General features: G+C 50.9%; 1 protein-coding gene across 1 annotated transcript in view; it reads right to left on the bottom strand.

Annotated features, from left to right (window-relative positions):
* The window catches only part of NT5DC4 (5'-nucleotidase domain containing 4), a 33,240-nt gene extending 20,638 nt beyond the window's left edge, over positions 1-12,602 (bottom strand). Inside the window, exons 1-4 of the mRNA XM_015421140.1 lie at positions 12,218-12,602; positions 5,192-5,265; positions 2,024-2,141; positions 1,503-1,598 (exon numbers count right to left, since the gene is read on the bottom strand). Coding sequence (XP_015276626.1) covers positions 1,503-1,598; positions 2,024-2,141; positions 5,192-5,265; positions 12,218-12,507 — 578 coding nt within the window. The 5' untranslated portion in view covers positions 12,508-12,602. The remainder of the gene's footprint in view (positions 1-1,502; positions 1,599-2,023; positions 2,142-5,191; positions 5,266-12,217) is intronic.
* Positions 12,603-12,628: the final 26 nt, after the last annotated feature.

The raw sequence follows: 12,628 nt of genomic DNA, 5'->3' as shown, positions 1-12,628 counted from the left end.
AAAGGCCAACGGTGGCTCCGTGCCAAGTGGTGGAAGAAGGAATGCTAGGCTTTAGGACAATAAAGATGACATTTCTTACATCAGAAACAACCTGGCCACTGGCAGGCTAAAGTCCTCTTAGCAGGATTTAGCATCATGACAGCAGCTGGGAACTATCCCCCCCACTCCCTCCCCTCACCCCACACCTCCTGCTCAAGCTATTCTCAGCCTGCCACTAAAACAGCCGTCGTCCGAGCCAGGATCACCTCTGCGGGAAGACGAAGCCTCTGCCTGTGCAGGGGCCGTAGCCGTTCAGATGGCTCAGCCTTGTGCCTGGGGTGTGGGTGCAAGAATGCTGCTGAAGCAGGAGGCATTCCACAAAGGGAAGTGGTGGTTCCATCTTTCAGACAGCAGGTGGCAACTTCCTGATACAAAGTGAGTCTCAGAACCGCCACCGCCAAAGAGACACACCTCCTGCACTGGGATCTTGTTCAAAGGACATATTCCAGATCAATGAAGCTAAAATATTGATACCACTGGTGTAAACGTTCAGCCCAGGAGCTGTGCCAGGACCCAGCCTGAGGCAGCGGTGTCAGACTAGGACTTGAGCGTCTTGGGCTCCATTCCCTCAGCAGCCACAATGCTCACGGGGTGACCTGGGGCCAGCTGTTCTCTCTCAGCCTGACCTGGTGCACGGAGTCGTTGTGAGGACAGAACTGAAGAGAGCAGACCTGTGTGTGCCTATCTTCAGCTCCTCCGAGGGAGGGAAGGATAAAACTGAGATATAAATACAGCTCCTATCAGGGGACCATGTGGCTGAGTGAGCGACCCAGAGTGCCAAAGACACCTCCACGCGGCTGGGTTCGAGTGTTCACAACTACCAGCTACTTCCTGTTTTGGCAGAGGAAACGCAGGAGAGGCCAATCACAGATGCCTGCCAATAAGTGGGAGTGGCCAATCTCCCGTCATTTGCTCCTTTCCCCTTAAGATGTCCTTTCTCAGGGCCCAACTGCAGCAACCCCAAGATGCAAACAGTTCAGCACCAGTCTGCCCAGCCAGCAGCCTCAGCAAAAATGCCTCCCCAGCAGGGTTGCCAGCTCTGGGTTATGAGATACCTAGAGATTTTGGGTTGTGGAGCCTGGGGAGGGCAGGGTTTGGGGAGGGTATAATGCCATAGAATCCACCCTCCCAAAGCAGTGATTTTTCTCTAGGGGCACTGTATCTCTGCAGTCGGGAGATCAGTTGTAATTCCAGGAGATCTCCAGGCCCCACCTGGAAGTTGGCAACCCTACTCCCCAGTGACCTCTGTTAACTCACAAACAGCAGAGACATTGGGGTGCACAGGAAGCAGCAATGCTGGGTGGGCTCATCCAGAGAGACGACTGCACAAAGAAACAGCTTCTGCTACTGATCTTCAGGGTCACACAATTATTCTGTGGGAACCCCAAAAAAGCCCATGCTTGGGGAAGGAAGGGGGTTGGGCGGAATGAGGCATTCTGCTTGCAGTTACAGAGAGCCCTTACCCTTTGAGGAAGCGGAAGCCGTGCGCACACACCAGCAGGTTCCCATGGGAGTCCACCTTCAGCAAATTCCCATACAAGGCATCAAATACCAGGCCCCTGAGGAAGGAAAGAGAAGGGTCTGTGAGCAGACTCTCAAGGCTGTGAAGCAAAGCCTCCCAGGCCCGTGGGAGGCCACTGCTCTGGAGGGGTGTGCCAGCCAGGAACAAGCAAAGCCATGCCCCAGCAGCCCCGGCAACGGTGCAGGAGGATCTTCAGCCGCATCAACGATAGATGTCAGCTCACACGTTGCCTCCACCCACAGTGTCATTGGAGGCAATGGGTGAGCCCATGACCACCATTAGTGTTGCTGACTGAGTCTGAGCTGAGTGGCCCCTGCAAGGCTGGCTCACAGCACTGCAGGGAATGCTCTGCTTGGCTTGTTCCTGGGACATTTAAATTTCCCAGACCACCTGGGGATGCCTGATGCTCCTTTGACAGACAGGGCTCAAAATGGCGCTGCTGCCTGGGTCGGGTTCTCTTACCTGGTAGGCAAAGTGGGATCATATTTATACTCCAGGATCTCGTGGGGGTATCCAATAGAAACCAATCGCTCCAGCAGCAGTTCAAAAGCCAGCTCTTCATAGTCTGGAGACTTGTACACTGCAAAGGCAAAGAACGAGATGGCCATCACATGGGCCTTCTGCGCAGGTGCATCTACATTCTCATAACCACACAAAAACTGCTCTCCGGGAACACAGGAAACCCAGGCAAGCTCTTGTGCTGGCTGTCAAACACTGTTGCTTTGCCTTTCTTTGCCCCCACATGACACCACTCATCCTATCACCATGGGATTAATCTCCTTTTCTGTCACCGGAGAACAGCCCCCTAAAATTAAAATACAGAATTCAGAAAAAGCACACAAATTAAACCATTTATACAAAATTAAAATGTGGTTGGGCAGTCATGGTTTGCATATGAAAGCCAGATGCCTCTGGGAGAAACGGTGATCACAAGTAGAGCATTAAAAGGATGATTTTACACTTCCTTGTTGCCAGTATCTGGTACTCAGAGATATACTGCTTTTGAACAGAAAGGTTCCATCACGACAGACTGAACCTCCACATAACTAGACTTTTTCTTGGTGCAGAAGTTTCTTCTGCTTTAATAAGAAATGTGTTTGTGTCTTTGCCACATGCCATTCCTCTTCATAGTTTCCATTTCTGTTACTTTTTATTTAAAAACAAGAAAACTTCACTGCTAATGCACTCTTTTGCTCAATTTTTATTACATCCTTCCTCCGAGGAGCTCAGGGAAGTACATATGGCTCTCTCCACCCATTCTGTCCTCACACCAACCTTGTAAGGTAGATTGGACTAAGAGAATGACTGGTCCAAACACATCCACTGAGCTTCATGGCAGAGTAAAGATTCAAATCCAGGGCGCCCAGGAGTATCTAACCACTACACCACACTGAATTCAGTGCATTTCATCCCTTTTTAAATCATCACTGACATGTAAGTGAACAACAATTTTATTCATTTATTTTATTTCATTGTATTTATACCCCGCCCTTTCCGCGAACGGGCTCAGGTCGGCTTACACAAGGCACAAAGTGCATACAGTATATAAAATGATTTAATGAACTTAATCACTGTTGGGATTACAGTACCATCCTAAACAGTTACAACCTTCTGACTTGATAATTCTGGAGGATTATAGGCAGTGAACCCAACAGTCTGTTTGGTGTAGTGGTTAAGTGTGCGGACCCTAATCTGGGAGAACCGGGTTTGAGTCCCCACTCCTCCACATGCAGCCAGCTGGATGACCTTGGGTCAGTCATAAGTTCTCTCAGAGCTGTTCTCTCAGGAGCAATTCTCGAAAGAGCTCTCTCAGCCCCACCTACCTCACAGGGTGTCTGTTGTGGGGAGGGGAAAGGAAAGGAGATTGTAGGCCGCTCTGAGCAAAGGGCAGGGTATAACTCTAATATCTTCTTCTGCCAAATATTGACCTGGCAACTGTTACAAGTACTCTTCGGAACTAGACTGTTGTGGGGATGCCTCTAAAAAGTTCCCAGAAACATCAATTAGTCCAGAACATTGTTTTGCAATTTTTGCCCAAGTACTATTACAACATAGTGTGTGTGTATGTGTGTGTGTGCGAACGTGTGTGTGAGTGAGAGAGAGAGAGAGAATGCATGCCTGGAAGTTCTGGCTGACTTCTGGCAACACCTAGTGGGGCTTGGACATTCAGAGAGGTAGTTTGCTATTGCCTGCCCCTGCATCCCAGCCCTGGTATTCCTTGGAGGTCTGCTATCCAAGTACTCGCCAGCGTCAGCCCTGCGTAGCTTCTGAGATCTGACAAGATCAGGCTTGCCTGAGCTATCCAGGCCATACTATTACAACATTTCTGATGCAATTACATTGATTGTTCCCAACACAAAAATGTTGCTTTTGACCTTCTCAGAAATAAGCATGTTAGTTTGCCAGAAAAGAAAACACAACCACAAAAAAAACCCACAGAATAATTAAGACAGAGTTTCTCACAAAGGACTTTGTACATATACAATAAAAACCAAAATACAAAACTAATCATATGGTGATGAAAAGCGCTGTTAAGTCAGAGCCGATTTATGGTGACCCTATAAGGTTTTTAAGGCATAAGACGAACAAAGCAAGACATGAAAGGCCTGCCATTGCCCACCTCTGCACAGCAACTCTGGACTTCGTGGTCTCCCTTCCAAGTACTAACAAGAACTGAAGCTGCTTAGTTTCCAAGATCTAATAAGATCCAGTTAGCCTTGGCTATCCAAGTCAGGGCAAAACTAAGCATAAAGCCATTATCTAAATTTAAAGGGCAAAAAAACCCCTTTAAAGCATTTGGCAATTCCCATTTCACAGTGATACTACCCACCCAATTAGAATTCACCTTCAATGTAAACCTAATGATATCAACACTGCCATTAATAAATAACAAGACTGACTGTTCTTTTCCAATGAATACACAAGATTGTGAGTAACTAAAGAGTACAGGAGCAGAATATCAGAAGGAACATCTTCTCTAGCATAAGCCACCCTGATAATGAGATCACCTGGGAAGCTGGTGAGTCATCACTATCACAGGCTGGGTTGGGGGAGAAAATGACAGAGCCCTTTTGGTGGCAGCACCAAGATTATAGTGTGAAGCACGACTGGCTCCCTCAGTTCAGTTTATGGAATTCACTCCCACAGGATATGGTGAAGGCCACTAGGTTAGATGGCTTTAGAGAGAAATCAGACAAATTCATGGAGAAGTCTATTGATGGCTGTTTGCTATGAGAACTAAGTGGAGCCTCCATGTGCAAGGGCAATGTACCTCTGAATGCCAGTTCCTGAGGAACATACAACAGAGGGCAGCTAAAGGCATCTGGCTGGCCACTATGTGAAACAGGCGATGGATTAGCTTGACTCCTGGTACAGCTGGTTCTCAAATTTGCCACGCATGGGTCAGATGGACCACACTAAGACATGAGATCACTGTATGGTTGCTTCAGTTTAATTACAGAACCAGAGCAGAGGTTCAACAGTCTCCAAAGAGGAACCGCCCACCGTGACAGAACTACTTTCTCACAAGGAAAAGAGATGCAGACCACAGAGATCCGCCCACCCAAGAAAAGCCCCCCTCCCTTCATGCTGCTGCCGGAGACCTTAAGGAGGTTTCTGCCATTTACTTACTTGCTAGAGTGTAGTCCATATCAAAACCAAAGCATTTGATCTTCTCCAGCGCCAGGCTCCGGTTCACAAAGATCCTGAAAAGCAGATGGCACGGTGAGGTAACTATGTGAACGGGACAAGCCGGTCCTGTTCTACAGTTGATCGCCTCCCTCATTAGGGGCCCTTCATCAGCAATGCAACTCCTCTCTGGCATCAATGCAACCTCGACTGCACTGTCTTTCCTAGGAAGGACCTTCTCCTTTGCCTTTTTTCTGTGCCTCATTTCATTTCTGCCCCCGCCCCCTTCTATGCTACTGGTGCTCCAGGCTGGAGCATCAGTGTCTTTGCTGATATTCAGAGAGAGTTAGCTTGCTGGATGCTGGACAGAGGAGGGGCGAGCAGAGAGGCTGTGTAATATTATCATTGCTCCAGGGCAGGCTGTGTCAACAGGTTTCCCATTACCAGGGATTTATGAACTACGAAATCAAGCCCCTCCGCCCTCCAGTTCCCCCAACCACATGAATGCAACATCTGCTAACAGGTTCTTGGAGGAGAAGATCCAGAGACTCAGACTGGGCATAAAAAGTCCGTTCTACACCAACCAGCCACTTTCAGCCACCCACCCGCAACTCACAACAGCAGGCAAACTCCTCTCTTCCGCCAACACTCGCTGGCCGGAGCACACAGGGTGACCACAGAAAGCTCTGCCACAAGCATCCGAAGCATTTTCTAATTATGTTTTATGATACCAAGAATCACGATTGGGTCTCTCCAATTGCCCAATCTATGCTTGCAGAAACACACAAACAATATTCTTTCCACTTCTCTCCCACCCCTCCGCCCCCTCGCTGTTCCCTCTGCAAAAGAAATTGAGGCAATGGGTTGTTCATTCCAGCGGCTCCACACCTGTTCCCCAATGGAGTCTGTAGGAATGCAGCCCTGGAGTTCAGAATGAACAAGCAGGGACCAGGAGACTTTGCCAAGGGAAGCCAAAAGCATGCACAGTGAGACTCCCCCACAATGTATCGCCACATACACACATTCAGAGGCTAGAGGCCAAGCACAGCACATCTGGAAGCAGTTTGGGACCCCCTCCAGGCCTCTTTCAGTCACAGTAACCACAGGAACTGCACATATCTGGCAAACTCAGCTAGTTTTCCCTGCTCAGCAAGTACTCCTGATCCAAACTACTGCCTCTCACTGCTACAGGACATTTGCAAGGCCTTCCTGCTAATTTAGCCACTCTGGCTCCAAATAGGAGGAGAAAAGAAGGTTTGCAGTGGTGAGCGGACCCCATCTCCCCAGACCCTGAAAGCACAAGGGCAGCTCACCACACAGAGGACGCTAACTCCAGAAGCAACCAAAGCATCCCACGACTTAAGTGAGGGTTTCCACAGATGGAATAATTTCCACTCGTGCAGCCTGACTTTCTCAACCCCCCCCTCCGTTGCAGCCTAAAGATTCCCCCCCCATGCCAATGGTCACTCCTTGGGCTCCCCTGTTTCCCAGAAGCAGCATTCTGGGGGTCATTTGGGGCTGCAACAGGAAGGGGGGGGGGAGTCAGAAAGTTGTGTTCCGTGGGCCAAAGATGTTCCATCTGGAGAAAGGCTTAGGTGAATCCAGTGCTATCATGTGGCAGCCATCTAGTGCACACGTTCCTTCGGCACCTCGTATTAGAGATGGAGAGATCAAGTGAACGTATAGTTTATCTGCTAACATCCTTATGTTATGGTAAGGTGGCCTTACAACATTGTAGTCCCCTCCCCATTCCTCTTCTCCTAAGAAACCTCACACTGGATACGGCTAGAAATCCAGCACCTAAATTAATCTGCCTCCAAAAGCTTCCTTGCCTTCCTATGGAAATCTTGATTCGGCACAGTTTGCAGACAAAAGATCTTAACATATTGGACTGAAGCATATCTCACCCTTTTAAGTATTCTGCTTGATGAAGACTTCTGGAGAACCCAAAAACATGGACTCTTGTTGTGTCATTTGGTTGGTCTTAATAAGAGGTATGTGACATGGCTTTTGTTTTTTACTCTTGATGTGTGTCATGCAGGTTCCCAACCTAACTTGAAGTGTCAAGTCCTTCACACTTCAAGAAGTGGACTACAAGAGGAGTGTCGGGTTCCTTCCTGTCCTAGTGTATACATATGGCTCAAAGAAGGCCTCTGATTACTTCGTTACAGATCCTGTTCCTTCCCACTGACTACTTCAAAGCTTGCCTCAAATTTCAAGTTCTGCCCAAGACACCCGGGTTGAATAAGACTGTATAAGCCAATGGCTAAGGACAATTCTAGCTCACTTCAAGTCCCTAGTCTGCCATGAAGCTTGCTAGCTGACCCTGGCCCCATCACTGTCCAGCAGCCCCACCTACTTCACAGGGTTGTTGTGAGTAGAAAATGGAGAAGGGGTGACGATGTACACCACCCTGAGCTCCGTGTATTTTCTCCATCTCCTTTTTCTAATAACTTCTTTGCAGTGCCCCATCGAGGTGACACTGTCATGGAGTCACCAGTATGACCAGCATCACTTTGTCCAATAGAATTAATTCCGTGATCACCATCCAACTTTGTGAAAGCATATCTGGGATTACGTTTTTCCCAGCTGTGCTTTGGATTTCATCTGCCATTTTTGTCTCTGAGTACCAGAAGGGTTTTAAAGTCTGTCTCAGATATGGCACCGTCTGCATTTCTCCCTCCTCAGACAAAAGCCATCCAGGCTCGTTTCAGTTTTTCATTACAAGCATAAGATCCAGATTATTTTTTTTAAAAAAGTAAATCTAGTCTGCTCATCAGAGCTTCCAGATGATGTGCCAGAGGCCCTGCAGGTTTCTAGATCTTGCTTCCTCAGCCAGACAGAGGCTGTACCCAGCTCCCTTCTGCTGTGCAGCCCCAGACGAAGGCTGCTAGATGTCCCCTCACTGGTCACACAAAGCTTTTGGGGAGCAGTTCCTGAGACCCATCTGTGTGCCCAAAACTCTTCTGGTCAAGACTGTACTGGCTGCCACCCCAAAGGAAGCCTGGGAGGTGGGAGGGTTCCGCACAGGTGGGGAAATGCTTATCTCAAACCATACGTCAGGTCATTTCATCATCACCTGCAATCCTCTGGACTGGGCAAAGATTCTGTTTTCTTTGCTATCAGCATTTGACAACTGCCTCACAGCCACCTTCACAAACTCAGCTGACGAAATGCCATCCCCTCGCACAGCCTGACAGCCTCCGATTGGCTTCTTTGCAGGGGCAGTGGCTCTCCTCCCTCTGGGACTCCCTCCCTTCCTGTCCAATGCCTGGGCCCGCCATGAGAACAGATGGCAGGAATGGACGCCGGGCTGGCCAACTCCCGATGCCTCGGAGGTTTTAGGCAGCTGCTCCTTTTGTTCCAGCGATGCGGCCATCTTCTTTCCCTCCAGGTCCCTGGAAAGTGGCCGATGTCTGTCTTCTCCTTCAGTTTTTCCGGGTTCTGCCGGTACTGCTTTGAACCCTCCGGTAAGCAGGTATTTGACTTCCTGGAACCGGAATGTCTCTGGTGCTTTTTAAAAAGTTTTTCTGAGTAATGTAGTCCCTCTAGCTTGGAGTAGGAGCTCCAGTCGTCCTACCGAGCGCAGGGGCTATGCAGGAACTGGAGAGGTCGGCCACGGCCACTCCAATAGGAGCCATGCAACAAAAGAAATTTGCATAGCCTATCGAGCGGAGCGAGCAGAGGCGTGACCTAACCAGTTCCTGGATGACTTCCCCCCACTGAAGGAGAACAGATGGCAGGAATGGGGAATTTCCAGAAGCCACCTTGCTAGGCTGAGCTGTGGGGAGGAAGCAACCTGGTTGAGGCCAGAGGAGTGGTTCCTTTACATCTGGAAAGTGCAAATGGCTTTGTTCTCAGTGGTGGTACCACATTCAGCTCAGCCTCCAAAACTGACTTTGGAATGTGCTTTCCATGCGTTGATGTTCAACAACCCAAGTTCTGCGGAAATCCCTGAGAGGGCTTATTCTGCTGGACCATCATCAGATGGACCTTTTCATCTCACTGGTTCCCCAGACTGTGCATAGCTGCAGTGCCAATACGACAGTTTGTGCTCTAAAGAGTTGCCACCCAAGTAGCCAAAAGAAAGATAATGGAGGGGAGAAAGAAGTAATGGCCGATGTGTCAGACTAAAACTGGGGAAAGCGGTTTCGATCCCGACGCAGCCATAAAATTCACCGGTGGCCTTGGGCCAGTCGCACTCTTTCTCAGCCTAAACTACTTCACAGGGTCGCTGTAAGGATAAAATGGAGGAAATGAAAACCATGGACACTGCTCGGAGCTTCTTGGAGAACAGGCGGGATAAAAATTAGACAGACATGAAATCTGAAATAGGGAGCTGAGCCATCCAATGACCTCACCAAGCCAATGTCTTCAGTGCCAGTTCCATACCCACATGCAGTGTTCCCTCTAAGCTGAGTTAGTGCGAGCTAGCTCACAGTTTTTTAGCTTCTGGCTCACACATTTTTGTCTCAGCTCAGGAAGGAGGGCTTCAGAGCAAACTGATTTATGCAGTAGCCAAATTGCTCATTCACAACTTTAAGGCCAGTAGCTCACAAAGTAGAATATTTGCTCACAAGACCCCACAGCTTAGTGGGAGCATTGCTCACATGCCATCTCTGCTAAGTAGCCCACTAAGAGAAAAGTAGCCTACGTACACATTCAGTGAAGTAGAAGCCACTCCCTGGCTTCTCAGCAATGCTCCTTGTGCCCAGACAAACCTGGAAATGTTGTAAACCCCAGGCTTTCCAGAGGAGCTTTGGTTCTGGGCTAGAACTGGGACATATCAAGATCTCAAGAGCTGTGATTCTGGAAAGGCTTTAAAAAAAGGGCGGGGATTATACAACCTTTATTCTATTATTCGTGGAAGGGTTCCTTAAAAGCATGGATGGGCAGGTGTGGCCCACTGGACTTCAATTTTTTTTGGTTACCTTGCTTTTCTAGGCTGGAGTTTTTTCTTCCCCCTTTTTCGGTTTTGCCACTGGACTCCATCCTCCAAAAGTGGTACCAGAGGCTGACAAAAGAGCTCTGTAAATTATTGAATTCTCCATCAAAGTTGCTGAGCTCAAAAACAGGCTTGGGGGGGGGGGGGGAATGCAGCAAAAACATACAAATGCAGTCATGGAGAGGTGTTTCTATACTGGTCCTATTGTGCCATGATCCTGTGCAACACAGCACACCAAGCATAAAAACGTTCAGAACCAGCACACTGTTGAAGAATGAAGAGATGCAAGAATAAAGGGGGAGAGGTCTTCTGGCAGATCATGATGAATAGACCAAGCATCCAAAGGTGCTGCCAGAGAAGCATGAGAAGCCCCAAGCAGGCTGTCCTGAGCATTCAACGGGATGCAAGTGGTACCTGAGGAAACAAGCAGCATCTGCTAAGCTGCCAGGTTCCCCAGTGGCCCCCACCCGGATCTGAAGCCAATCCTCTCAGAGAGTAAATGAGGCTGAAGTTGGTTCCCAGTTCCTACGTCCTGGTTTGCAGTTCTAAGGTGCAGATGCAGCCTGAAGAGAGAAACCAGGAACCAAGTCCACGCTCACGAAATACAGCAGAAAAGGACTGAACTGTGAGCACGCTAGCCAGACATTTTACTAGCCAATGGCTCGGCAGGCCTTGTTCAGCTAGCCTGGGGTAGCCCATTCAGCACTTGCTCTGCATATCCAGGTGGGCTTTCAAGAAAAGCAGAGAAACAAACCAACAAACTGAAATACTGAGGGACGGGGGTCCTGCAGGGGCTGACTCAGCTCTTTCTTCTGGCCTTTTCAAACTCCCCTTCTGCTTTGTGGCTGGAATGCTCATGATCCACAGTCCCGTTTCTGATGGCTGTTCCTGGCCAGCTACACACTGCTACCAGGGTGGTTTGGCTAAAACTCCCAGCCACTTTCTTTGTACCCTTCTAAGCCTTTTGAGTCCATATGTGGGGCCTTAGCACCTGAGACTGTCCCAGGTGCAAGTTATGACTCCTGAGAAGGAAAGAAGGAACCGAAGAGGCACTTCCCACTTAAGCCGGCAAAGAAGAGACCAGCGTGAAAGAGCCAAGGCCAGTTATTAGAGCAGAAAACTGGCTTTTGAGATGGAAATCGGCCTTCAAGTGGAAGAAATGGACACGGCTCCCTAAGCAAGGGACCTCCCGTCCCCAGCAGCATTCAAGGAGCAGGCTCACAGTCTCTTAGCTGCTGATGTCACTACAATGCCAGGGCAGCAGGAGAACACTCAGGGAAGGATTTTTCAGGTGATGAGCTTGGCACAGATGCAGCCCACAGGGACTGCTGTGAGTTGGAGAGGAGGTTGGGGATAACTGGCAGGACCAGTGGGGGTGCCACCCACGCACGGGAGAGCCCAGGGGTCGTAGTAGTCCTGTTTCCATATTTCAAGCGCACAGTCAGCCCACCGTTGGGCCGTCAGCACCCAGCTGGGGACGCTTAGCTAGGCCCAGCCGCTCCATTCCCAGGCACTCTCTCACAAGCAGCCGCCTTGGAGGAGGAGGAGAAGGGTCCATTCTCCCACCTGTCCCCGGCTCCAGGCTGCTCCTCCACCTCCTTTCAACTTTCCCCTCCTTCAGCTGCCAGCTGCCCCCCCCCCCAACAGTCTTGTTTGCCGGAGGACGTCTCCCACCTCCCGTCCCAGGAGATAACCTCTGTCCCCAGATCCCAACTGCAGGGGGGTTGGCGCTTCCCATCTTATGGCGGGGGCTGTGGAGCGGAGCGCAGCCGGGTGGCAGCCTCCGCCAGCAGAGAGGGCTGCAGGTGCGCCTTCCCCCCATGCCCCCCGTCCTCTGATCTCACCCACACACACACACCGCGTGCAAAAGGGCCACCCCCTTCCCCCTTAATCGCGGGGTACAGAGCGACTCGCAGGCAGGGGCAGGCAGCCGCTTCAGCAGGCTCCCCCCTATCTGCGCCCCACGGGGGGGGGGTGTCGTCCCAACTTGTCAGATGAGAAACGGGGGGGGGGGGGACTGAGCAGCCCCCAGGGCCACGGAAGGGGAGCTTCGTCCGGCCGCTGGCGTCTCGCCGCCCGCTTACCGGTGATGGTACTCCCTCTTGGCAGCCGCCCGGTGCTCGGTGTGCGCGGCTTCCTTGGGCTCCTGGGGCGCGCCGGGCTCCGCGCTGGGGGTCGGCTCCTTGGCGATGCTGCCCATCTCGCGGCTGGCGCGGGGGAGGCGTGCGCGGCTGGGGCGGGCGGGGAAGAAGAGGCGGCCGGGCTGGCTGCTCGGGAGATAGGCTATCGGCCCTGCCCAGCCGATGGTCCCCTCCCCTGCCCCCAGCCCCTCGGCAGCCTTCCCGCCTCCGCCTCCTCCTGCGGGCCGGCCCATTGCTGAGCTCCAGCCAGCTTGGAGGGCTGCCCCGGCCTGCCGCCTCCCGTCCGGAGCCGTCCCTTGCGCGGCCCGGGGCTTCGCTCCTCCTGGCCGCCGGCCCCCCCCCGCCAGGGGAACT

The sequence above is a fragment of the Gekko japonicus genome, unplaced genomic scaffold (assembly GCF_001447785.1).
Source record: "Gekko japonicus isolate JY-2015 unplaced genomic scaffold, Gekko_japonicus_V1.1 scaffold13, whole genome shotgun sequence".
In the NCBI taxonomy this organism is placed as follows: domain Eukaryota; kingdom Metazoa; phylum Chordata; class Lepidosauria; order Squamata; family Gekkonidae; genus Gekko; species Gekko japonicus.
The sequence above is the reverse complement of the archived record's forward strand: the minus strand, read 5'-3'. Positions and strand labels throughout refer to the sequence as shown.